Source organism: Pan paniscus, chromosome 13 (genome assembly GCF_029289425.2).
Source record: "Pan paniscus chromosome 13, NHGRI_mPanPan1-v2.0_pri, whole genome shotgun sequence".
NCBI lineage: Eukaryota > Metazoa > Chordata > Mammalia > Primates > Hominidae > Pan > Pan paniscus.
This window is the reverse complement of record NC_073262.2, coordinates 73189796-73217265: the sequence shown is the minus strand read 5'-3', so window position 1 is coordinate 73217265 and position 27470 is coordinate 73189796. Positions and strand designations below refer to the sequence as shown.

The 27470-nt window shown below is 41.3% G+C and overlaps 1 protein-coding gene across 1 annotated transcript in view; it reads right to left on the bottom strand.

The window, feature by feature from the left end:
- The window catches only part of MYO3B (myosin IIIB), a 482619-nt gene that overhangs the window by 111754 nt on the left and 343395 nt on the right, over window positions 1-27470 (bottom strand). The window contains exons 30-31 of the mRNA XM_063595441.1: window positions 23581-23683; window positions 192-252 (exon numbers count right to left, since the gene is read on the bottom strand). Coding sequence (XP_063451511.1) covers window positions 192-252; window positions 23581-23683 — 164 coding nt within the window. The remainder of the gene's footprint in view (window positions 1-191; window positions 253-23580; window positions 23684-27470) is intronic.

Here is a 27470-nt window from a genome sequence, read left to right as displayed (position 1 = left end):
CTCCCTGTCTCTCTACTGAACCAAAGTTCTTCAGCAAGCTGGGCTTTTGTCTCAAAGACTTCAAAATATCACTAACAGTTTCAAGTTTGGATGGTCCAACCATGCAGCCGCAGACAAGCTTCATGCCTATGAACTTGGATGAGTCTAAAGGAGTGATACACATTTACTTTGGAATCAAGATATCCAGCTACCTTGTTTGCATGTCCTGCGGAGATATCGCACCCTTTTGGAGAACTCTGGGCTTGTGAATGCCTGAAAAGATAACAATAATAATAATTTTAAAAGACTTGAAAATAATAATAGAAAAACTTAGGACTGTTTTTCTTCAAAGATATATCAAAACATACTTTTTATGCTTCCATGGTTTCCCATTTCAGTCCTTGGTTAAAAGGACATGGTCACCTTAAGAAAATGAGTCCTACTAGGTGTTGCTCCTACATGTTACAGCACAACCACAGTCTGCCTGAATTCCTAAGACCCAAGAAACTGCTCCTTTTAAAGTTGTGTGATTGGCTTTGGTTTAGTGAGCTCTATTGGGCTTCCACAACCTTTACCAAGAAGCCAACTAAACGGATGCTAAGGCTACACTTCCTGCACGGCACATGAATCACATTCACAGTTACGGAATTTAAAATGGATTCCGTAATCAAGTAAGTTTGGGGAATGTTAGGTTGGGCGTAGTTTGAAAGGTTTCCTTACTGCAGGAATAATCTTTTAAAATTACAATATACATGTATGGATCTCTATAGTAAAGATCCAGGTCCAACAGTAATTTGACCAAGAAGCTTAAAGTGATAACCTATTAACATCTAATAAAATCCTAATGCTTCATGGAACAAAGTTTGGAAAAATCAATTGGTCTGGGTCCCCAATTTTTGATAATCAGAACACATTGTATAAGAGTGTGCTTATAACACACAGATAAAATAGGAACCACTCATAATGCCTTTCAGATGGAACCAGCAGAGTGGAAAGCACTGAATAAAGAAGGGAAATCTGTGTTCTGACCCCTGCCTCACACACACGCACACATGTGACACACATGACACAACAAACATGTGACTTTGGGTAAGTTTCTATAGTATTCGGGGTCCTAGTTTTCCTCATCTATAAAATGAGGAGATTGAGATAAATTATTCCTAAGGTCTCTTCCAGTTCTATATTAATAATCGTATTCTTTACTTAAGCTGACAAATTCATTTCCATATATTTATTTGTGGATATTACCTTCAAAATATATATTATAAGCAATATGCCCATTTAAAAATTACCACATCAGTACCTGGAAGGAGGGGACTATAATTCTATATTTATTTGTGTGTATATTTGCTTATCATATGTCTCCCACAATGGAATGTAAGCTACATTAAGTCAGGGACTGGATCTGCTCTATTTCACGCTCTGTGTAAGCACCTACCCAGTGCCTGGTACATAGAAAATGCTCAATAAATATTGACCATTTGAATAAATAAAACAATGATTAGTCAATCCACAAAATGTGGGGTGGGGCCATGTAGATCAGTAAGAATACTCTTACTATTAAAATTAAATTAACTATCATTTATATACTACTTCATTTAAAAAAATGCTTTTAAATATTTAAGAAAGCTTCACAACCATTTGGTCTAAGTACTTTAATTGTATCTATTATATAGATGAACAAAGAGGTTCAGAGAGGTTAAGAGATTTTCCCAGGTATCATGGTAAATACCTGGTAGAGCTAAGGCATTCACCCATGTTTGTCTGACTCCAAATCCTCTGCTCTTCCTCTGAACCATAATATATTCTATACCCTTCAGTATCTAAGCATTGGCCCAAAGGACTCACTCCTGTCTGGCCTAGGCAAGTCCCAGTAGCTGTGACACACCTATAGGATGGGTGGATTCTAAGATCCTCTAGGAGAAAGTCTAAGAAAGAGAGTTTAGCTGTTGAATTACTGCCAGACCCCCAATTTATGCCTTTCCTGACCCCTCAAAAAATGAACCTCTTGACAACTCCTCTAGCTTGTGTGGCTTTTCAGAATCCAAAGCCAATGGCAGACACCTCCTAACTCTCCACAGGGAGTCAGCTTATCTGTTTGATTCCCTCTTCATTCAAGCCTTTGGAAGAATTGAAGGCAGCTCAATGTAATGTTTGTGTGTGTTTAAGAAAAGTCAGCGGCAGAGGTCAGGGAGTAATGTCTACAGGCAAATAAATTAGAAAATACTAGATTAGCCTACAAGCCAGGTTTCTTTCCTGAGAGGCTTTCCGGCAACTTTAATTTAATAATATGTTCAATGAGACTCCAAGAAAGGAAAAGAATTGGAAACATTTTCTAGACATTATTTTAACAACGGACCCTTCTCCTCTGTAGCATGTTGAGGCACTACTGATTCTTAGAACACACCTTGCTTTTAAGAAGATGGTACAAGTCAGTTTTCTTAAAAAATCTAACTTCCTCAACTCCTTTATAGAGTTGTTGTTGTTGCTGTTTTTTTGGTTTTTTTTTTTTTCCTTAGGGACATGAGACTGGATAATGCTCTGCAATCCGCCACTACCAAAATAAGGAAAAGCACAATAATAACAAAAAGCCATGGCTCAAGCTTACAATCCCAGCTACTGGGGAGGTGGAGGTGGGAGAACTGCTTGAGCCCAGGAGTTCAAGATTAGCTTGGGCAATATAGCAAGACCCTGTCTCTATTTAATTGAATTTTTAAAATATTTTTTAAAAAGAAAGAGAAAAAAGCCAATGCTTATTGCATGGATACATACCACCAGGCACCAGGCAAAGCATGTTACATACTGCTGACAGCCATGTGGATTGGTTCTTTTTTTTTTGAGATAGAATCGCACTCTGTTGCCCAGGCTAGAGTGCAGTGACGTGATCATGGCTCACTGCAGCCTCGAACTCCTGGGCTCAAGTGATCCTCCCGCTGCAGACTCCGAAGTAGGTGGGACTACAGGCATGTGCTACCACCACACCTGGCTAATTTTTTATTATTTGGAGAGATGAAGTCTCACTATATTGCACAGGCTGGTCTCGAACTCCTGGCCTCAAGCGATCCTCCTGCCTCTGCTTCCTAAAATAACCTATTTTTACAGATAAAGGAATTAAGCATCAAGAAGCCAGTGATTTGCTTCAAACCACAGCTGGTAAGCAGTATACCATAAGACTATGGTATATTGACTATGGAAAAGGTGATGCCAGAGGGAAATTATCAGGCCAAAATTATCAATTGTTGCTGGGTGTGATGGCTCACACCTGGTATCCTAGCACTTCGGGAGGTTGAGGCAGGTGGAATGTTTGAGTTCAGGAGTTGGAGACTAGCCTGGGCAACATGGTGAAACCCTGTCTCTATTAAAAATACAAAAAACTAGCCGGGCCATAGTGATGTGCACCCGTAGTCCCAGCTACTCAGGAGGCTGAGGTGGGAGCATTACCTGAGCCCTGGAGGTCGAGGCTACACTGAGCCAAGATCGCACCACTGCACTCCAGCCTGGACAGCCGGAGTGAGACCCTATCTCAAAAAAAATAAATAAATAAAAAGAATTATTAATTGCTGATAAAATCATAGACAAACTGTTAATAGGGAACAGGACATTCATATGGAGCCAAAGTACTACCATACAGGTGGCTAACCTCCTTCTTTCATTTCACAAGAGAGGCAATGTACACTGGAGAAATCAGAAGGTCAGTATTTTAATCCAGTGCTCAATTTTAACACCACTAACACCACGACAACATTGTCTTGTAATGTGAGGCAACATGAAGTATGTAATATCACTCAGAATGTATTTTTTCCTTTTGGTCAAAAACATTTAACTTAAATCGGATTAAGTCTTTAGATCTAACTTACAGTCTACGCAAAGCATAGGGCATAGAGGGACAAGCTGGATAAGACCACAGGAAGCAAGCAGCTAAATACAGAAGGTGAGCTATTTTATGAGATAATCCTATTTTATGGCTCGATCCTCTGAAAAAGTCAGTATTCTGAAAAAAGTGACTATTCTGTATCAAAAGAGATGTAGATGAAATAACAACTTGATGCACTGTAACATTCTAGATCGGATCCTGGTCTGGATAAACACGTGCAAAGGACATTCTTAGAACAATTGGGAAATTTTGACTATGAATTGGTATGGGACGATATTAAGGAATTAATTCATTTATGAAGTGTGATATTGTTTTCTGAATCCACAGGAAATTTTTTTTAACAAATAACACTGTCCTCGGCCTCTGCTGGAAATCATAAGCTAAATGGGCAGAAGCAGTGTATATGGCTATCAAAATAAGGTGAATAGAAAGTAGTTGTCCCTCTTTGTATAATTCATCACATATTTCTAGGGCTCCATTGGCGTCTTGGAAGCATAACTAAAGTCTCAAACAGATTGCCTCCAGGGCTCGACCGCTTCGCTGAAGTCAGTTCATTGAACTGTGGGTTCTAGGGGAGACGGAAACTCTCAGTCACCGTTGAGAACCCTTCTGCTGGGCATCTGTCCTGAAAAAGCCCCCAGACAAAACTCACATCTAATTCCTTCTTCTTAAACCCGGATCCCAGTGTGAGTGGATGAGGGGCAAGGTGAAGGCTGGCTCCTGAGTAGCTGGCTGCTGAGAATACCCAGCATCTCCCTTCTTCTGCAGCAGAGATCCATGAGGCCAGCTGGCTCTGTCACGCTGCGCCGGTGGCACTAGGTGAAGTCACCATGGTCCAGGGACTGGGCCTCAGCTTCACAGGCTCCAAAATTCAATTTGTCAGTTCATTGAGGGATGATGATTTTGGGGAGAGCTGAGTTGCAATAACCAACCTCAAAAGAGTCATATTTGAAATGTACAATGCGAGTGTGATTTTACAATGAATGGTATGATCTGGACTATACTTTTCCCCTCTCTAGTTGGTTGATACACTCTGGAGACTAAATTACACATTAGAATTAAAGCAAAAGAAGCAGGGTGCTCTTTGAGGATGTATCTGATCAGTCAAGCTTGTCTAGTAACTGGCTTTTTCTATTTTAGGGTTAGAATCAGTACCTTTTTGCTTGGATAGGTGTTGAGACACACTGGCTCCCCTCAGATTCTCCATTTTCTAAACTTTACTTGTTTCTTTGTGTACTTTTTATTAATTTTGATAAAGTTTTCAAGATTATCTTTTATCAATTATAAGTTAGAATGGCTTGGAGACAAACTGAGATATCCATTTATTCGTTCACGCTTGAAAGCATACTCTAATTTCAAAATAGCTAATTCAATGTTGGTTGATTTTTGTTAGCTTTCCATTGTCTCTAAATTTGGGAGTATTTCTCCTAGTAAATTTGTGTCTCATTTGGTATCCCCAAAAGAAAGGCAATCAGCATAGCCAAGTAATTTGTTTCCACTTCTTTGATAACTTTGAACAAAAACCAAAGAGCTCTTGGCTGGGCGTGGTGGCTCAAGCCTGTAATCCCAACACTTTGGGAGGTTGAGGTGGGAAGATTCCTTGAATCTAGGAGTTAGAGATTAGCCTGGGGAACATGGGGAAACCCTGTCTCTACAAAAAATACAAAAACTAGCCAGACAGGGTGGCATGCCCTTGTAGTCCCAGCTACTCAGGAAGCTGGGGTGGGAGGATCATCTGGGCCCAGGGAGGTCGAGGCTGCAGTGAGCTATGATTGTGCCACTGCACTCCAGCTTCCCCACCAAAAAAAAAGAAAAAAAAAATCAAAGAGCTCTTAATAAGAGAAGGTCAATTTCTTGTTCCCAAGAAGCAGCAGTAAAACCACTCTGCAGACAATATGATCAGACCAGAATTATTATTTTTGAGACAGGGTCTAACTCTGTCACCCAGGATGGAGTACAGTGGTGAGATCATGGCTCACTGCAGCCTCAACCTCTCAGGCTCAGGTGATCCTCTTATCTCAGCCTCCTGAGACCAGGATACTTTTTGGTTTTTTTTTTGTTTTTTTTTGAGACGGAGTCTCGCACTGTCACCCGGGCTGGAGCGCAGTGGCACGATCTCGGCTCACTGCAACATCCACCCTCCAGGTTCAAGCAATTCTCCTGCCTCAGCCTCCCAAGTAACTGGGATTACAAGCACCCACCACCACGCCCGGCTAATTTTTTGTACTTTTAGTAGAGACGGGGTTTCACTATGTTGGCCAGGCTGGTCTTGAATGCCTGACCTCGTGATTCACCCGCCTCAGACTCCCAAAGTGCTGGGATTACAGGCGTGAGCCACCACGCCCAGCCGAGACCAGCATACTTTTAAATAGTGGGGGCCCCAAGAATCTTGAGGGAGGCAAGTTTCAGAGAAACAAGTCATATAACTTTCATTATGGAAGTTATTACCATAAGAGATTATAGAAAACATACACATCTTCAGAAACGGTTTCAGTAAATTCAAATTACAAAGGTAAATTAAGACATTTAAGGAATGACATCAGAGAAGAGATACTTTGCTTATCTCTTTGCAAAGTATGCCTCACTATTATTTTAATTTGTACTTCTTGATTTCTAAAGAGGAAAAACATTATTCCTGGGCTTTAATGTGTGATATGAAGGAAATACAAAGAGCATAGGAAAGGAGAAACAATAACAGCACACAATAAGATCACCATTATTGCAGGAAAATAAGGGAAACAAGAAGGAATAAACTTCACACCTTTTGTATTACTTTTTCTCATCAGGTTTGGATACCCAGTAACTTTTGGAACAATTCTGAATGCATGCACTGCATCCCACCCTAATCATTACTGAATGAGTTGAATATGCAAGTTACATCTAAATATATGGATATTTGTTTGCTCTAAAGCACACAATTATTTTAAGTTTTAGAACATGGCTCAAGGATAAATTCATCAGAAGGGCTCAAAAAGGCTGATGACTGTCTCATAATGCCATTGCTCTAAGTTAGCAGTAGTTAGATTTATGCACTTATGCTAATTTCTCAAATCCCACTGGGCCCTTTAAATGTGATCATATTTGTTTGCCTCATTGCTTTTCCCCAACCGTGAGCCCATAGAGTCTTAATTTGCCAGTCCTTGCATTCTCATTTATTTTCTTTTCCCTCCTTCACTACTTTACTGCAGGCAGCTGTCACTGCGTAAAAGTCTAAGGTAGGAGCAGAAGGCTTTTCTTCATTCTGCTGAGAATGCTTGCTTTATTGGAAAAAAGGACACTCAACTGACAGCTGCCCATAAAGCTTATTTCAGTTATTTGTCAGCAACCAAGGGAGCTGAGAGAAAGTTCAGGGATAAAACAAAAGACGCAGTAGTGGAGAAGGGTACTGTGATCTGAAGGGATACAGAGCCGTGGGCTGAGGGCCACAGCATGGCTAGAACAGCTGAGCTTTATGCGAGCTCAGGTGGAATTTGTGGTGTGGCCTGGGTGATGGTGATGGAAGCAGCTTCCTTTCCATCAGGCACTGTGCTGAGGACTTGGCTAGACTATCCATTTCATCCCATGCCAGTGCTAGCAGCAGAGGTCCTCCAGTGTTCCCAATTCACAGACCAGGAAACCCAAGCTTGGGCTATTTGAGTAACACAGGTCATAACCAGATACAAATCCTGATCTGGTTGACCCAGAGCCCATGCTCTCAGCCTCAGCATAATTTTGTTCCTGGACTCTTCCAGATAATCACACAATTCTATTAAGGATCTTAATGAATGATACCTGGGGCTACTAACATTCAGTTCTAGAAAATGTGCTAGGAGGCAGATTAAATGAAGCCCAATGATATCTGGAGGTATAACCCCTGGCCTGACCTTCTATTTATCTTGTGTCTATGGACTATTACTAACTAAGATTATACACACTCGTACCACACTGAAGGCTCTAATCTGGTGCAAGTCTCCTTGAGATTCTGTATAAGAACAATGTGTATGACACGTGCAATATAAGGTCTTCTACAGGCTCCCAGACATCAGTCATTCGGCTCCCAAGTCTTTACCGAGCACCTTTAAATTTGTCTCCTACTATTGTAAGTACTGGGGATACAGCAGAGGAGATCCAATAGTCCTCTGCCCATGAACTTACATTCAAGTGGCAGACACAAATTGAAACAGAAAAGTAACTATGTAGCATATTAAATACAAGTAAGTGCCAAAGAGGAAAGTTAAAGCAGGGAAGGGGGATAGAAAGTATTGGAGGCAGGGTCTGCAATTTTAGATTGAGTGGCTACAGAAAGTGACATTTGAATAAAGACCTTAATAAATAAGTAGGAATTGATATCCCTGACTATGGTTTCAAAAGTCCTTAAAGGGCAAAAAACACTGTGTGTTATGGCACGTAGAGGTTAGAGGAATGCTATAAACACTTGGTAGATTTAGCAATATATTTCATGAAATACAGTCAGGCTATATGCGTACATATTCATGATATATTAGTTCTAAAACACTTGAACTAGAGTTGTTAGATAAAATACAGGACACTGAGGCTGGGTGTGGTGGCTCATGCCTGTACTCCTAGCACTTTGGGAGGCCAAGATGAGAAGACTGCTTAAGCTCAAAAGTTCAAGACCAGCCTGGGCAACACAGTGAGACCTTGTTTCTACAAAAAAATTTAGTCAGGCATGGTGGCGCACATCTGTAGTCCCAGCTACTTAGGTGGCTAAAATGGGAGGATCACTTAAGCCCAGAAGGCTGAGGTTACAGTAAGCCAAGATCATTCCACTGCACTCCAGCCTGGGTGACAGAGTGAGGCCCTGTCTCAACAAACAAACAAACAAAAAAACAGGACACCCAGTTGAATTTGAACTCCAGACTAACAACAAACATATCTCAGAGATACTGTGGGTTTTGTTCTAGACTTCCTCAATAAAGCAAATATCGCAATAAAGTGAGTCACACACATTTTTTGGCTTCCCAGTGCATATAATTTTTACACTATTATCTATTAAGTGTGCAATAGCCTTATGTCTAAAAAATGCACATATCTTAATTTCAAAATATGGCTAAAAAATTCTGACATAGAGACATGAAGTAAGCACATGCTGTTAGAGAAATGGCAAAAATAGACTTGCTCAACACAGGGTGGCACAAACCTTCAGTTTGTAAAAAACACAATATCTGTGAAGTGTAATGAAGCAAAAGGGAATCAAACAAGGTATGTTTGTAATTATTTAGTATAAGTATTTTCAAATACTTAACGGGACATACTTAAGCAAAAAAGATTATTTGTTGTTTATAGAAAATTCAAATCTAAGTGGGTATCTTGCATTTTTATTTGCCAAATATGGCAACTCTAACTTGGGTAAATCACCTCTCCCCTTCTTCATCAGCAAAATATAAACTCTTGCCTGAGCTGAGGAAAAAATGATTACATTTGTTCTCCTGGGCAGAACAAAATAAACACACAAGACAAGATTTTAAAATAATTAAATTAAAGATGCATATATAGTCAGAAGTTAGAAATAAAACACATACTTAACAATGTGGTTACTTATTGTTTATGACTTTGCACATCTGAAAGACAAATCCGTAAACATAGAAACTTCAAGGGAGAATAATGATGATGAGGTATCTGTGTGGCTGCCTTTCTAGAATCTGTGCTTTTCCTTCGGGTGGAGTCTTAAGGTAACTTGTGGGCTGAGCTACTTTTGAGTTACAGTTCTAGCACTTTAAGACTGAATTAGGCCCAGGCATAGACTTGTGGAGATAAAGGAAACTTCAGAGACCATTTATTACACCCTTTTCATGCTGTAACTGGAGGATGTTCTTTTCACCACTGCACAACCCCCCACCCCCACAAAAGATAACATTTAACCCAGTTTTCCTCTTTTAATTCTGAAAGTAGTACTTAGTCCAGGGAAGGAGAAGTAAGAAGTGCTGAAATGAAGTGCACGACACACATGGCACTGAATGATGGGGCCCAAGGACAGGTGAGAGAGGGGGCGTGAGAGGAGAGAACATTTTCAGGAACTTTTACAAACGAAAAGCCTAAACAAGATTGTGTGCAGTGGGTGGTGACTAGTCAGCAATGTCACAGCCGAGAAGCTTGAGGACCATCACTGAGCACGGCAATGATGACGTGGAATAGACTTTTAGGTGTGAATGGAGAAGGATCAGGAGTCTAAAGAGAAAGTGGTTGATGAACTGCCCTGTCTAAAGGGCAAGAAGTGGCACTGACTTGTTTACTGCAACTTTTTATTCTGATTTAATCATATTAATAGAAAAGATGCAAGAGTAGTATAAGGAATCCTATATATTCCTCAGCAGACTTACATATTTGCTTTGTCCTCTCTCTCTCTCTGTATTGATATATACACACACAAACATGCATAATTTTTTTCTGAACCATTTGAGAGTCAGTTACAAACCTGATACTCTTTTTTTTTTTTTTGAGACAGAGTTTCACTCTTGTTGCCCAGACTGGAGTGCAATGGCTCAATCTTGGCTCGCCGCAACCTCCACCTCCCAGGTTCAAGTGATTCTCCTGCCTCAGCCTCCCGAGTAGCTGGGATTACAGGCATCTGCCACCATGCCCGACTAATTTTTTTTGTAGTTTTAGTAGAGATGGGGTTTCACCATGTTGGTCAGGCTGGTCTCGAACTCCTGACCCCAGGTGATCCGCCCGCCTTGGCCTCCCAAAGTGCTAGGATTACAGGCATGGGCCACTGCGCCCAGCCTACCTGATACTCTTTTATCCCTAAATACTTCAGTGTGTGTATTTTCAAAAAGGAAGGGCATTTTCTTATATGACCAGAATACAATGATCAAAATCAGAATTTAATATGATACTATTTTCCAATCTACAGATTGTATTCAGATTTTTCCAAATGTCTCAATGGTGTCTTCTATAGCAAAATAAATTCCTAGATCATTTATTGCATTCAGAGGTAACGTTCTTTTAGTTCCCTTTCATCTGGAATAGTTTCTCAGTCTTCTGTCATGTTTCATTTTGGAGCCTACAGGCCGGTCATTTTGTAAAGGCTCCCTCTATTTGGACTTGTCTGCTGTTTCCTCATGATTAAATTCAGGTTATGCGTATTTGGCAAGAAATCCACAAAAGTGATGCTGTCTTCTTCTCAATGCATCATAACAGGAGGCACATGCTGTCAGTTTATTCAATTACTGGTGATGCTAACTTTCATCACTTGGGTTAAGGTGGTTTCTGCCAGGTTTCTTCACTGTCCTTTTGTAATTAATAAGTTTCTTATGGGGACTTACTCTGAGACTATGCAAATAGTTTATTACTCCTCGAACTTTCACATAGTAGTGTTAGCATCCATTCATAATTATTGCCTGAAACAATTATTTTTGCAGTTGCCAAATGATGATTTTCTGTTTTTTTAATTTCATCTACCTTTATTATTTCATATTTTAAGTAAGAGCTCAGCCTCTTCTCTTCCTTCCTTCCTTCCTTCCATCCATCCACATGGACTCATGATATCTTATTTTATTCAATGGATTATACTCTTTTGTCATCATTTACTTTGACACTCATAGTTTGGCACTGGATGATTTTAAAGGGTTGGGAGTAACAGACTTCAAAATGAGTACAAAATGCATAATACTAAGGATGACTTAAAGTGGATGCCTCAGAGCTAACAACAACTCCTCTAATCACTACGATTTGTGAGTGCTTTTTATGCATCAAATGAGATGCTACATACTTTGTATATGTTACCTCATTTAACTTTCATGTCTCGGTGAGGTAGATATTGTGCTATTTGGTCTTCCACTTAAAGATGAGGAAACTGAAGCCTTGAGAAAATAAGTGCATTTATGAAGTTCTTACCCTGTAGTAGCAGGTCTAGTGGACTCTAGGGCCCTTGTTGTCAACCACAGGACAATCCCACAAGTAGGTGTAGAAAACCCCCAGGAAAGAATAAGGCTTTAAAAGCTGGGTTACACTATTCCTGAGGGTAGCTAGACACTTTTTCCAGGACCTACAGAGAAATCTGAACTTTTTGCATTTTTACAAATGGGGCATTTGGAAACTGTCTACATGTCTGTCATCACTCCAGGTACTTCCCTAACCTGCTTTGTGGAAACCATCCTACCTGCCTGAAATCCTGTAAGGAAAGCATAAAGAAAGAGAAAGAGATCATCTGTGTCAATGTCAGCAGACACAGATCCAGAAAGGCATGACTTGGTTGTGTCACCCAGGGAAACATTCCTATGGGTCAAGATAAGACAAGTGAAAGCCATGTTGGGGTGGAGGAGAGGGAGGGGGAGAGGACTAAGGGAACAGTAGAGCAGAGAAATTCACTATCTATCCAATTCTTTAGATCCCAGGTGAAGACAAGGCTGTGGCTTCCACTGTTTGCCCTCCCTGAAGGCTAATATACTAAATCTTTCTTCTGGCAACAATGCCCCTTCCACCTTCACCACACCACCACTTTTAATATGAAGTTTCATATTCTGAGAATGAGCTTAGGTGAAAGGATGCTTCATGCTAGTAAAAATAATTTAAACAACTGCCCTCCCTTGGAGAAAAAAGCACAGTTGGATCTGAGAATAACATCCTTGCTCTCCCAGGAGGAACAAACTAAAAATAAAAGTCAACAAGGTGCTTCCTGCCAGTCAGTAAATCCAATAAGCAAAGACGATGCCTCAACCTGGCGCTGGGTAGTTAACAGCTAGCCTGACTCCCTGCACCCGAGAGCGGCCATGTGGTTCTCAGAGCTAACAGCTGCCAAGCAGAACCCCTCAGATTAACCCATAGGTGGTGTTGAACCACTTCCCATTAAGATATTTGCAAAGCAAACAAAAATGATAGCCCCACTCTGAGTCCTGGGAGCTGGCCAGGAGCACTGGCTGTTCTTGTTGACACAAAGAGCTCTCCCGGGAGGGTCTGGATCAGAGCGAGGAAGGCCACTCCCACCTGCGTCTCCAGACTGTGTTGATCTTAGGCCATTAGAATTTTGGTATCAGGGACTGTTTATTATCTAATTTCCCAAGCACAGCAGTCGCTAGAGCTCTGTTTCACGAGAGCTCTCTATTGCTCTCTGTCTTCCCCACCTACACCATTCAGATAAAAAGAACAAATTCACCCCTCCTCCTGTTTTGTCTATTCATCAAGGAGACGAGTCTGAGAAGTTACTAAGATGCACACGGAGATGTTGTGGCATTACTACTGTTAACAGCTTTTAATGGCAAATACTCCAGTTTCTTCTTAATTTAAGGTGACCAGGGCGATGCTAGTGGAAAATATATTGGCATATTTGTTTTTTATAGTGAGGAACAAGCTGCTATTTAATTCACAAAATATACTTGGAACTGAAACACCATTATGTTTTCCTTATAACCCAGTGAAGAAAGTGAAGTTAATAAAATTGTGAAAATGTACAAAGTTAATCTTCTTTCAACATGTAGGATTATAATCTAGGTTTCATTATGTGTTGATAATGAAACACTCTTATATAAAGTTCATTTTTACAAAATGTTGTTTCCTGTAATATTTTCCACTTGAGTCCATTTTCCTTTCTCAAACTTTTCAAAATAGGCTCAATATGTAAAGGTCTTTTGGGCAGAAACTCATTCTGAGCTGGAATATAATAAAGAGCTTGATGAGGATACAATGTAGGTACCAGCAATGTGCTGAATTTCTATGGGTAATGCAGGAAGGGGACGAGGGACGGAGAAATGGTTAGAGATCAGATTTTCTTATTATTTGAAATTGCCTTTTGGATCAGAAACCAGAGCTTTAGAGATGTAGATATAAATAGTATAAGGAGAGAGACAAAGAAGAAAGAAAAAAAAGGAAGAAGGAAGGGAGGGAGGGAGAGAAGGAGGACAGAAGGGAAGGAAGGAAAGGAGAGGTCTAAGGGAGATTGAAATTTTTTTTTTTTTAACTTTTATTTTAGGTCCAGGAGTACATGCTCCGGCTTGTTATATAGGTAAACTTGTGTCATGGGGGTTTGTTGTACAGATGATTCCATCACCCAGGTACTAAGCTTAATACCCAATAATCATCTTCTCTGCTCCTCCCCCTCCTCCCGACCTCTACCCTCAAGTAGGTTCCAGTGTCTGTTGTTCCCCTCTTTGTGTCCATGTGTGAGAGACTGAGAGTTCTTTAGAAAAAGTAGAGGCATTATCATGCTAAAAATATCATACTAAAAAATTGACTTTTTATAAGAAAGAAGAGAGCTCTCAGGCGAAATTAAACAGCAATTTTTTGGAATCTTGAGTACATGATTCAGTTTTAGATGAAGTTTATTCAAACGAAATTAAAATGGGTTTGAAAATGTTCAAGTTTTCCAGAGAGCACGTGAGCCTAACCTTGCTAGTCAACTTTGTAGAGCAACATTGTTGACAGCAAGTATGTTTAGGGATAGATTAATGTAAACATAAACGTTCATGTCCACAGGTGATCACATTGAAGGCCTTGATGGGGATGATGATGTGACTTCAGCTATATAGAAGAAATGTTAAAAAACTGAAAATTGGTTCCCACGCCAAACCATCCATTGTCGTCTGATGCATCGGGCACAGAAATATTTGCCTTGAGGCCGGGCACAGTGGCTCATGCACGCAATCCCAGCACTTTGGGAAGCTGAGGCAGGTGGATCACTTGAGGTCAAGAGATTGAGACCATCCTGGCCAACATGGTGAAACTCCGTCTCTACTAAAAATACAAAAATTAGCTGGTCATGGTGGTGCACAGCTATAGTCCCAGCTAGTCAGGAGTCTGAGGCAGGAGAATCGGTTAAACCCGGGAGGCAGAGGTTGCAGTGAGCTGAGATTGCGCCACTGCACTCCGGTCTGGTGATAGAGCGAAACTCCATCTCAAAAAAAAAAAAATAAAATTTTGCCTTGAAGTGTGGATCACATGGCAGGCATGGGATATAAGAAAACCCAAGTCAAACATGCATTCTAACATCATATCTGCTGAAGTCCACCACATCCTAGTTCCTAGCAACTGACCCTCAATTTGAGATATTAACCATAGACAGCTACCAGCCAATAAGTGAGCTTCTTAAAGAAAACACAGAAACATCTTCCCAAACTTGGAGCTTATTTTTGAGTTAGGAAGGTAGATGCATCATAGAAAAATGACACGGTGTTAATAGAAACTCCCTTCACTTGTTTAATTAGGATTTTTGACTTTTTGATAAAGCTAGCTCCTTTATCAACTAACTGGGATGCTCAAATCAAACTCAAGGTAAATAGGAAGCAGTTCTAGAGAACAAAGTAATTAAATCTAGCTTTGGACCTCACAGAAATAAAAACTCAAGGAGCACATATTCATTTGTCCATTCATCAATTATTTCATTTTATGCCAGTTATGGCCAAAGATTCTAAATTCTGGATTCTGTGAGTGCTACAGAAATGAGCGACAGTTTCAGCCCTAAAGTTTATTATCTCATGTGGGATACAGTAATAAGAGCTAACATTTTTGTCCACTTAACTACATACTAGGTAGTCATCTAAACGTTCCCTATGGTTTATTCTCACAATGGCCACATGAGGTAAGTACCATTATTAGAAACACACTTGCCCAAGGTCATTGAGGTAGTTGGACACAAACCTGGGCCAGAACAGAGGCAGTTTGGCTCCAGGGTCTGTAGCTGAATCGTTTCCTCTACCTAGATGGTGCTCTGCACACAGCGGGCGAGAATCAAACTCAGATGCTGGCAGGCCAAGCCATGAATTAGGCAGGCGGTTAAGTAGGGATCTGTGAAAGATAGCTCCTGCTCACTTCCAGCAGTTTGCTGCCAGATACTCAGGTTTTTAAAGAGCTATCAGAAGTCCGAATGACATGAAATCTATTTTTATGTGTTAGAATCTAATTTTAAAAATTTAAAAACATTCAGGCCAAACAAAACATGTCTGTAGACTATATTCTACCCAAACACTATGGGTTTCCATCTTTTGACCTATAGAACAACAAAACATTTTGTGTACTTCTGAAGACCTCCCATATCTTGGTGCCTTATTCCCTGTAATAGTTCTTCCTGCCTCATACCACCCCCATCCTACCCTCTGCCTTCTTCTCACTGGACCTCTCACCTTCCAAGAATGGCTCTGCATATCCTGCCTCTGGCAATGGCCCACTCTTGTTTCTCCTGCCTGGGATGCTCTTCTCTTGCCCTTGTCTGTATGTCACACGAATGAGACCTTGAAGGATGAGTAAAACATCAGCAGGTAAAGACAGGACTGGCAAGGGAATTCTATTCAGATGGAATAGCGTGAACAGATATACAGAATATGAAAACAAAAGACATGTTGAAAACCACCAAAGAGTTCCAACTATTTTAAAAGAGGCCTCTGGTCCTTGGAATCTGTTCTTAGAAAGAGACTGCTGGCATTCTTGACATACAGAAATCTTCTAAAAGGACTCTTTGCATAAGGATCACTGATGATTTAGGGTTTGTTGAAATAGTTCAGATAAATATTTATGTACGGCCATAAGCAAGTCCCCAAGGAAAAATATAACTCAAAACAGATTTTTCCTTGAAGCTTCTTTCAGCTGGTGATAAGGTTTCTGCCTTCAAAAAGGTTTTGAAAATACATGTGACCAATTAATATTTTAAAAATCTAGAAAGTCTAAGAAAGCTCTAGCAATCAACTAAGCTCCGAATGTTATTATTTGAGGGTATCATAATGTCATGCTGGCAATGTTGGTAAGGCTGACTCCTGAACCCAAAGTCAATCTCAGATTCATTCCTGAGATAGGAGCCAGGAATACAAGAAAATAAAATTTGTCTCTAAAGTTAAAGCAGAGAGTGAGCATTGTTCAAAGTTTCTAAGGTGATGGAAACCTCAATGCTTATTTTAGTCTACAATTCTAGAGCTAAGTCAAAGTCTTGATCCTTCATATGAGTTTAACTTTACAGAAAACTTTTCCATACTAATATTACTACTATTATTGCTACTACTTCTATCACCATGACCCACAACAGCTTGCCATAATCCCTTATTGAGTATTCATTACATGTCTAGAACTGTGCTAGTTCCTTTGCTTTGATTATCTCCAGTCCTCCCAATTATTCCCTTTTTGCAGTCTAGGATACTAAGGTTCAGAGAGAGGAAGGAACTTGTCCAATGTCTCACAGCTCGTAAGTAATTGAACTAGGATTCAAACCCAGGTCTGTCACCAAAGCTTATCATTTTTCTACCCAAATGAGACAATACATACAGTGTTTACCACATCTTAAGCACTTGATCAGAGAAGGCTACTATTCCTACCACCACTCCCACATCATGCTGCCATTTTCCCTCTGGTTTCATATGGGGGTCCTCTAACGTGTTAGTGCACTAACTTGACCACACTGGTAGGAAATTTGCTGGAGGATTTGTTCTGTTCAACAGTCTTAGAACTGCCATGTATTTCTGCCGTGAACCCTCACACACAATGTTCGTCAAGATATGTGACAATCTGTACTTCACAGCCCACATGAAAATCTGGCCCACAGTCGGCCCTGCTGACTGGGAGGCTGTTTCTCCGGCTCATCAATTCTGAGGTCAGCCCAATTGGCTCCAAGCCCCAGAGCTGCAAGGATGACACACAGGAGAAATATGCACTCGTTTTCCCCTTGTGAGGTGCCAGTTCTCCTTGAGCTGCCTGAGTCACGGAGGTTCCCATCACTCTGAATCTGAATCCTCATTGAAGGGCCCATAACGAAGCAGCTTCACTGGGGGTGTGTTACAAGCCGTCTTGTGAAAACATTTGCACCAGCATTATCAATCTCCTGCCTCTTCATATGAGTTCCTTTTACACAACAGGCTAGCTGTGCTAAAGAATGTCACATAAAAGCCTTGTGAGAGCTTTGCCATATGCAGGCCAAATTAAATTAAGGGGCATAATCCTCACCATTGTATTTATCAGCATTAAAATGGGGGATTACCATCATGGGAACAAAGCCCCACAACATAAAAGACCATTTCCATTTTGGCATTCACTGTACACAGTTACAGGCTCACATAGGAAGTGAAGCAGAGAAGCATCACCCCAACCACTCACTTTTACTTTCAACTTGAGGTTTCCTTCTCTCCAGCCAAGTTAACTCTGTCCCATCATGCACAGATGGGAGCACCTTTCCCATGAGGCTTTAGGCTTTCTCCCAAGAACTGGGTGCTGGAATTTTCTTCATCAATCACAGGGTGACAGTTATAACAATTAGGGTGTATTTCTCAGTGGGTGGTGATTTAAGATTTAAACAATGACAGGTATAGAGACAACATGGGTAGAGAGAAAAAGCCTTGGACTAATTATCTGGAGCCTGGAGCCTTGAGAGGCAGTAGAATGTACCAGTTAAAAAATGAGTGCTGTGGTCAGAAGGCCCATGTTCAAATCCTGATTGTGTCACTTTACTGATTAAGTAACATTGGCAAGTTACTTGTAATCTCTCAATGTCAGAGATTGTAAAATCTGTACCTTTCCCATAAGGTTGAACAGGATAATGCGTGTAAAACCCTCAGCACAGGCCAGGCATGGTGGCTCATGCCTATAATCTCAGCACTTTGGGAGGCTGAGGGGGACAAATTGCTAGAACGTCAGGAGTTCGAGATCAGCCTGACCAACATGGTAAAACCCCATCTCCACTAAAAACACAAAAATTAGCCAGGTGTTGTGGCACGCACCTGTACTCCCAGCTACTCGGGAGGCTGAGGCAGGAGAATCACTTGAACCCAGAGAGGGTGGAGGTTGCAGTGAGCTGAGATCATGCTATTGCACTCCAGCCTGGGCAACAGAGTGAAACTCCATCTCAAAAAACAAAAACAAAACCACCTAGCACAGTGCCCAGGAAGTTGCTAATGAACCAAATGCTAGCAGTTGTTATTATTGTAGGAGACAGAAGATCTGAATTCAAAGCCCAGACCCACCATTTATTCTGTGTGGCCCTGCATAACCCAGTGATTCCTCGACTAGCTGATGGGGGGTAGGTGTAGGTAGATCTGAAACCAATCCAGCACTGGTCTCTGAGATAATGTTTATGAGCTATTTGCCTTAGCTTTCCCCAGGTTCAGTTTATCTGTAACATAGAGTGAGTAACACCAACCCAGAAGGCTGGTGTGAGAATTACATGAGATAAAATGTGGGGGGAAAAAAAAACTGGCATAACAATAAATGCTAACAATCAATCTGAATGATCTCAACACTTCCCTTCAGTTCTTATTTGCAGCAATATTTCTTGACATATATGGATCGTCCTTATGAACTCTTCCCTCTGATTTTGCCTTCCCTTCATCTTTTCCTGGTACCTATCTGCTCCCATCACTGTCTCTCCAGGACTCTTGAGGCAGACCTTGTTGGTTGCTTCCCTCTTCCTTTCTTCTTTGCCTAATCTCTCAACCTCCTTTGCAGCTCTCCTGCAGAACCACCACTGCAAATTCTGGCCAATTATATGCAAGAAAAGTCTCCTGGGTGACTTCTGGGAAAGACTTCCCTCCTAGCAAATGGAGAGAGACTCCTGAGAAGAAGCCCCTTTCCATCCGCTTCTGTCTTCCTGCTCCAGACATTGGCACGTAAAGAAGTGATGTTTAGTGTTGCTTTGGCCACCTCGTGGCCATAAGTGGGGGCATGACTGACATGCTGAGAACAGCAAAGCAAAGAGATGCAAGGGGCCTGTGTCTTTGCTGACATTCCTGAATGGCTGACCCAGCCCTGGAACTTCTGTCTTTGGACCTTTTGTCTCGAGGGATCCTTGAATCTATGGGTTGAATGTTTGTTACTTCCAATGAGAACATCACCAGTGACACAATCCAGCTCTCTTCCTACTCTGCCCACCCCAAACCCCTCCCTACTCCCACCCCACCCTCTGCCCAAAAAACTCCTTCCTATCAGCCCTTGTTGATTCACAGAACACTGAGTTGACAAACATAAGGGGGACAACAGAATCCCAGTCCCTAGATCAGGGATACCCTGGCCCACTGTTTGGTAAGTTATTCGGGATCCTCTTATTGTTGCCACTACCCAAAGACTGACAAGAAAAACACTTCCCTCATAAAAATCTGAGTGCTGAGAAGTGGCTTTGAAAGTTAGCTCAATAAACTTATTGAGTAGCTATTGTGTATATCGGATACAAGAAAGAGTAAGACTCAGTCCTCACTGTTGAGAAGCTAACTTGCTAGCACAAGGTCAACCATAACACCAGGCAAAATATGAAGAGCACCAGAGAGATTGAAACACCAAAGTGTGGTGTGAGGACCCAGTCTGTGAACTGTTACTACTCACAATGACATAAGGGGCTAGTGCCAGAATGTAAATCAATTCATCACCAAGTACATTGTTTAGTTCAGCTGAATTTTTTTTTAGTAACAAGAGTTTCTTAATGAAGAAAGCAGTGAGTTGATTTACATTTGGGCACAAATTCATTATCCTGTTGTGAAAAAGCACTTTGAGTAGTACTGTTACAAAAGGGCTACGGCTCAAGGAGTATTAAAAAGAATTAGGTCTTCATGGAGGAAAGGGATATGACAATGTGTCTTGACCAAAAGGTAAGAGCTGAACAGAAAGGAATGGGCAGAGAGAAGAGAGGAAGGTGCACCGGTAGAACAATAAGAAGTCTGATTCTGGTTAGCCATAAGGTGTATTAGGGACAAGGTGGAGGTGAGCCTGGAGGACAAACTGAAGTGAGCTAGAGAGAGGCGTGGAACAGCAGCCTGAGAAGTCGGAACCTTTTTTGGTCTAAAATAGGAAGCCATTAAAGTTCTTTGAACAAGTCAGAATATGTTGTAAGACAATTGATCAGGTGTGAGAAATGAAAGCTGGTCTGTAAAGACAGAAGGAGAAAGAAAAAGAGATAATGGCAGTCCTGGACCAGGAAAGAGTACTTGGAAAATGATTGGAAGTGAGATTAAGTGAGAGGTAGGGGTCAAGAGTGACTGTGCCAGGTTTGAAGGCCAGGTCACGAGACAGTGTTTATGTCAATCATAGAAGTGGGAAGGGTGAGTGGAGGAGGTGCTTTAGGAGGGGCTTTTCTGTTGAAGTCTTGGTGTGTGAATCAGGAATATATGTCCACTGTGAGTTGGGTGTAGGAGTGTGGAGCTCAGAACAGAGACTTGCGACTCGTGCTCACCCAGCAGAGACTTGATACCAGAACACACTGGTGAGAGATGGTATCATCCAGGGTGAGAAGGAGAGAAAGGAGAGAATCTAAGACTTGGAGAATTGCCTTTATTTTAATGGTAAGCGGAAGAGAAGAAGAATGGAACCAGAGAAAACAAAGACTGAGAATACCTCTGAGCAAGCACCTGAAGAAGGCAATACTACAGATACCCTTGGAAGAGGGCTCTTCACGGAAAGCACGCATGGCCCATGGAACTAAATGCTGCAGAGTCTGATGAACATAAAGCTCTAGCAACTGGGAGCTGTGCTTCCCAAGAATAGTTTTAGGGACATTGTAGGGACACAAATCAGATTTCAGGATTAGGGAGAAAGGGGTTGGTTTAGTGAGGAAATGAGGCAGTGGACCTGGACAGCAGTTGGAGGAAGTCTGGTGGTAAAAGTAAAAAGAAGGAAGGACAGGCCAAGGGCAGGCTTTTTTTTAGTATGGGGGGAGGTATAAGCAAAATGGAAAGTGATAGCAGAGTGTAAAAGATGGGAAAGCAGGGGAGGTGCTACCTGATAGTGGTAGGGCCTGGATGGCAGGAACACTGCACAAGGCAGAGGATCTGGGGTCTGTGAGATGGGAGCAAAGGAAGGAAGGACAGCCGAAGATAAGGAGAGATTCTAAGGTGAAGAGAAGGGCAGTGGAAGAGCTCAGAGCACTGTCCTGATGTTCTCAGCAAAGTCAGACCTCAGTTGAGGTTGAGGAAGTCAGACTGGGGCTGAAGTTGTTTTCCAAACTGGTTCACTGACTTGCCCAAGGTCAAACAGTTGGAAAATGTTAGCTGGGATCAGAAACCAAGTGTTCCAACCAAGCTCAGTGATCTTTCTACCACATTAGAAATTGTAAACTTTGTTATTCTAATATGAGATATTAGGTCTTTTCCTAAAGTGCCCTTAAATGAGCTATTCTGACTTTTTAGGCAAGTAGTCTAAAGTACTTTACTTTAAAAGCAGCCCAATGACAATTTGAGACCACTGGGGAAGTATTGAGAATTTAATTTATCAAGTCTCAAAAATCTTAAGAGATCTCACAAAATAAAATAATAAAAAATAATTAAAATTATTGTTTAAAATTGTAAATTAAGACTTTCTCTTTTCCAGGTGAAAAGATGCAAAGAACTCTCTAATGACCTGCTTCTTTCTTGAAATCTTTGACTAAAACTTTTAAGGAAGTTCCCCATAATCAATGTGGAAGAAAATAAGAAAGGTGAGTTTCATTCTATTAGGCCTTCCCTTTGCCATGGTCCACTCCTTCCTGTAGCTGTGTCCTCCTCCTGGTGACATACGTGATGGGTTCTGGAAACCTTATCTGAGAGAAGGCACATTATAAAGGCTTCTGTGAAGAACAGGCCTAGGAGTTGTTTGTGTCTTTAGCTCTTGGTGTCATGCCTGGCCTGGCTGGACTTAAAGTGTCTTGAGCCTACATTTAGCCAGGGTATCGGGCCCCGCAGCTTGAGCAGCTCAGAGGTCACTGAAAGGCAAGCTCTGCTATACTCCTTTTGAATTATATTTAACTCAAACCTGTGGCTAAACAGGAAATGATACTCCCTTTTTGCTTTAGCTTAAATCTAGGGTTTTTCTAGAAGCTCATCATTTTTCTACTCAAATGAGATAATATATATATCTCCCCCAAATGAGATTATATATATATGTGTGTGTATATATATATGTGTGTATATATATATGTGTGTGTATATATATATGTGTATATATATGTGTGTGTGTATATATATATATATATATATTTTAATATAGAGACAGGGTCTAACTATATTTCCTAGGCTGGACTCAAATTCCCGGGCTGAAGTGATACTCCCACCTCAGCCTCCCAATTACCTGGGTCTCCAGGCACACACCACCATGCCTGGCTGTAGGTTTCTCAACTGTGGGACTACTGACATCTGAGGCTGGACAATTCTTTGCTGCGGGGAGGCTTTGTCGTACATTGCAGGAGGTTTAGCAGCGTCACAGGCTTCTGCCCATTAGATGCCAACTGCACAACTCTTCCCTCCAAAGTTGGGACAACCAAAAATGTCTCCAGACATTGCTAAATATCCAGGGGGAGGTTGTTTAACCTGATGAGGCTAAGTATAGATTTAACCATAAAGAGAACCCAAAAAATAGGGTTGTGTTCACGTTGCTCTGTAGAATAAAGACTTTTGGGAGAATCTGATGGAAACACTTTTTTTTTTTTTTTTTGAGACAGAGTCTTGCTGTGTTGCCCAGGCTGAAGTGCAGTGGCACAATCTTGGCTCACTGCAACCTCCGCCTCCATGGTTCAAGTGATTCTCCTGCCTCAGCCTCCTGAGTAGCTGGGATTACAGGCACATGCCACCATGGCTGGCTCATTTTTGTATTTTTAGTAGAGGCGGGGTTTTGCCATGTGGGCCAGGCTAGTCTCAAACTCCTGACCTCAGGTGATCCACCCACCTCAGCCCCCAAAAAGTGCTGGGATTACAGGCATGAGCCACCCCGCCCAGCCCTGGAAACGCTTTTTGGTTCCACTCTCTCCAGTTCACCAAAATACCATAGTGGTAGAAATACTTGTTGCATTATCCATTACCATTTCATTATCCATTAGAATGGAGCACCTGAGTTTACAACAGGGAACTCTTACAGATAATGCTCACCGATTTTTCTCTGTGACAGCAGGAGAGTTGCTTGAACTCTGTGTATGGCCATTGTTGGATTCTGCTTGTGAATGGCTTCTACGATGTACAGAGCCCCTGAGAACTGAGAGAAAAGAAAGGAGGGCTAAGCATATGTTCAGAAGTAGGTAGAGTTAGCTTTTGGTGCCCATCTACACTCTCTGCAGCCCTTCTCTCCCTGCCCTCATACCACTCCGTGACTTTCTATAGGTTTTTTTTCTAGGATATGTCATTAAAATTGAGCTGTTCTCGATTCCAGGTCTTGTTCCATGCTTGGTCTCAGTCAGCAAACTGTTTTCATGCTTATAGGAAAACAAGCTACCTCTCTCTGGCAATAGATATAAAGAGTACACAGATTAGAGGCCCCAAGTGATTTGGGTCCTGGTAGAAGCAGTATACAACAGCTGGAACAACACTGTGCTAGACAGAGACAGCAGATCAGCTTCTAGTTCTGGCTAGGCTGCTTGCTGATGTGGATAGGGCAAGGAGCAAAATGTGATGATGTGGCTAGGATTAACTGTAAACAGGGAATAATCCCAGGAGTAACCTATTTCCACATTTTGATTGAGGACAGTTTATTGATGAGTTTCTCAAGAATGAGGGTAACAAATACAATTCTTTCTTCCAGTGACCATGGCTAATCAATCACGGCCTTCTTTTCCACTGAACTTTAATTCAACCTCAAGTTCCTTCTTAACACTTCACATCAGTGGTTGTCAAAGTGTGGCCCAACAAGTAGCATCAACATCACCTGGAAACTTATTAGAAATGAACATTCTTGGGCCCAACTTCAGACTTAGTGAATCAGAGACTCTACAGGTAGGGTCTGGCAATCTGTTTTTATCAAGCTCTCCAGGTGACCTTGATCCATGTTAAATTTTGAGAGACACTGCTTCCAGATCAGTGAGTCTTACTCCTGGCTGTACATTAGAAACACCTAGGAAGATTTTAAACATGTCTAGGACCAGCCCCTAGACATTCTGACATTGATCTGGGATGGGAACTTCCATCAATTATTAAAAGCTCCCTAGACAATTTTAATATGTGGCCAGGGCTGAGAACCACCGTTCCAAGTAGTCACTACCCATCAGTTAGGGTTGGAAGGAGACTGCACACCTATTTGCCATCCTTATTTTAGATAACCTAGAACCATCCAAACTGAAAAGTAACCAACAAAGATAATCTATAAATTTGGGAATTGTGACTTACTGTGGAAGATGCATAAATGGTTGACATTATGATTACAGAATACATGATAGAAATGGAGTGTAGAAAAATAAATAAAAAGTATGGAAATCAGTTTTTTTGTGTTGTCTGTTCTGGAAAGAACATGTGCTGATTTTAAATTGTTAGTTTGGTTCCTTAGCATAAATACTTCTTGTGTGGAATAAATGCAATTCTTTGAGCTAAGGTAATGGATAGAAAGATTTGTTGTTGTTGTTATTATTATTGCTACAAACACCAAAGGAGAAAAATTTAAGTGAGACATTAATACATTTTTATTATTACACACACACACACACACACACACACACACACACACACAAACATTATGGCCAAACAGTGAAACAACAATATTGAAAGAAGGAAAAAATAGAAATAAAGAAAAATAGCCACCACCTGTTAGAATTTCATTAACTAATTCCCTTCCCTTCCCCCATTGCCTTTTCTCCGTTGATAAAATCCTCTAGTTAGAGCACCAGGCAGGTTTTCCCCCTCTTGGAGATTCTAAACCACTGTTTGGCCCACACTCACTTGCAATGCTGTGATAAGCAACATAAAAGCAAGAACTGACATAAAAGCAAAAAAAGGGAACCCACTTCAGGGATACAAGTATCTTTCTGTTTCCCTGTTAAGAAGGAAAAATCACCACAAATAATTTTTAATCTTGTTCTCTGGCCCAAATCAGCAGCACTAAGAGCTACCACTGATCAAAGGCCAAATGATATTGCCCTTGTGGAAAGCTAAGATTGCAAGCTTTTGTCTGTACCTATTTTGAGATCCTCAGTTAAAAAACTAATAATAATAAGGAGCAATAGCCATCCAAAGAAGAAAATAGCACAAAGAGATCTAGAAAAAGAAACTGTAAAATCTCTTTTGGTTTGGGACTCTCCTTATGAAGGTGCCATGTCCAAGACCAGAACGAGAGGAAGCAATATCTTTACCTGGTTCAGCAAATGCCCCCAGCTACTTTGCTGGGGTTTCCATAGAATTTCTGTTCATGTAATTGAAGGGAAAACTTATTCCATGTTTCTTATTAATTTACACTTCAGTCATCAAAATATTGATTTTTAAGAGTTATTTGAAGTATAAAACCAGAAACTTACAGAATATTCTGAATAAAGCTTAGAAGGAATCTGCTCCTCCATCCCCCAGCTTTGCTGAAGAACAGGGAGAAGGATTTGGGTCAAACTAAAGAGATAAATAAGATTATCAAACCATTGAATTCAAGGCAGCATCCGAAATTGTCAAACAGTTTTCAGTATGAGCTGGTGACAGTTGGAATCACCTGGCTTCTCTCTGGCAAATGAATTGCTGAACAAGGACATTGGAGAAATGGAGATATAAAGGAAAGAAAAGAGAGAGAAGGTGACTCATTTTAAGTGTATGAATAGGTTGAGTTAAAAAAAAATTAGACCAGTGACATGGCTGAAAAATAAAATTATGAACTTAAATAGTAGAAATATTCATAAAATGCCGAACTTGGGGAATGTACAGGTGTGACAATAGAAGCTTCGCTAGAGATGGGTCACCTTTCATCAGGGAGGGTTCCTATGTGTTTCTGGTTTAATGAAGTAAAGCAATACTTGGAGTGGAGTTCTAGAGGAACTAAATCCTTCCAAAATCTGGTTGAGCTCTATAAGCCATTCACATTTTTTTGTTTTTGAGATGGAGTCTCGCTCTGTTGCCCAGGCTGTAGTTCAGTGGCGCGATCTCGGCTCACTGCAAGCTCCGCCTCACAGGTTCACACCATTCTCCTGCCTCAGCCTCCCAAGCAGCTGGGACTACAGGTGCCTGCCGCCACGCCCGGCTAATTTTTTATATTTTTAGTAGAGATGGGGTTTCATTGTGTGTTAGCCAGGATGGTCTGTATCTCCTGACCTCGTGATCTGCCCATCTTGGTCTCCCAAAGTGCTGGGATTACAGGCTTGAGGCACCACACCCCGCTGAGCCATTCATATTTTTCAAGGAGAAAAACTAGTCAAGTCTTTATCAGACTTTTTTTTTTTTTTTTGAGATGGAGTTTCGCTCTTGTCGCCCAGACTGGAGTGCAATGGCGCGATCTCGGCTCACTGCAACCTCCGCCTCCCAGGTTCAAGCAATTCTCCTGCCTCCGCCTCCCAAGTAGCTGGGATTACAGGCATGCATCACCATGCCCAGCTAATTTTTTCTATTTTTAGTAGAGACGGGGTTTCTCCATGTTGGTCAGGCTGGTCTCGAACTCCTCGCCTCAGGTGATCCACCCACCTCAGCCTCCCAAAGTGTTGGGATTACAGGCGTGAGCCACCGCGCCCATCTCTATCAGACTATTTTGAAGTAAGATGGAAAAGCATCTGCCTGTCAGAAAAAACAACAACAACAAAAAACACCAAGAACACCATTAGGAGGTGTTGCAAATGCCTTTGGGGCCACGTAGGAAGAAATATAAATGTGTGAAGTATCAGGCAAAGAGGATGGGGAATCGTGGGATTTGTGACGAACCAGAGAATTCACACCCCACTTAAAGACATTCAGGTTCAAAGTTTTTTAAAGGGCACTGTGTGTGGCCAAGCATAACACATCTTTGGAGGATCTCCTATTTATTTGTGACTTCTAGGGGGAAACAGTGATCTGCACCCTCAGTCAGTAATAGCCAGACACCCTTCTTTTGA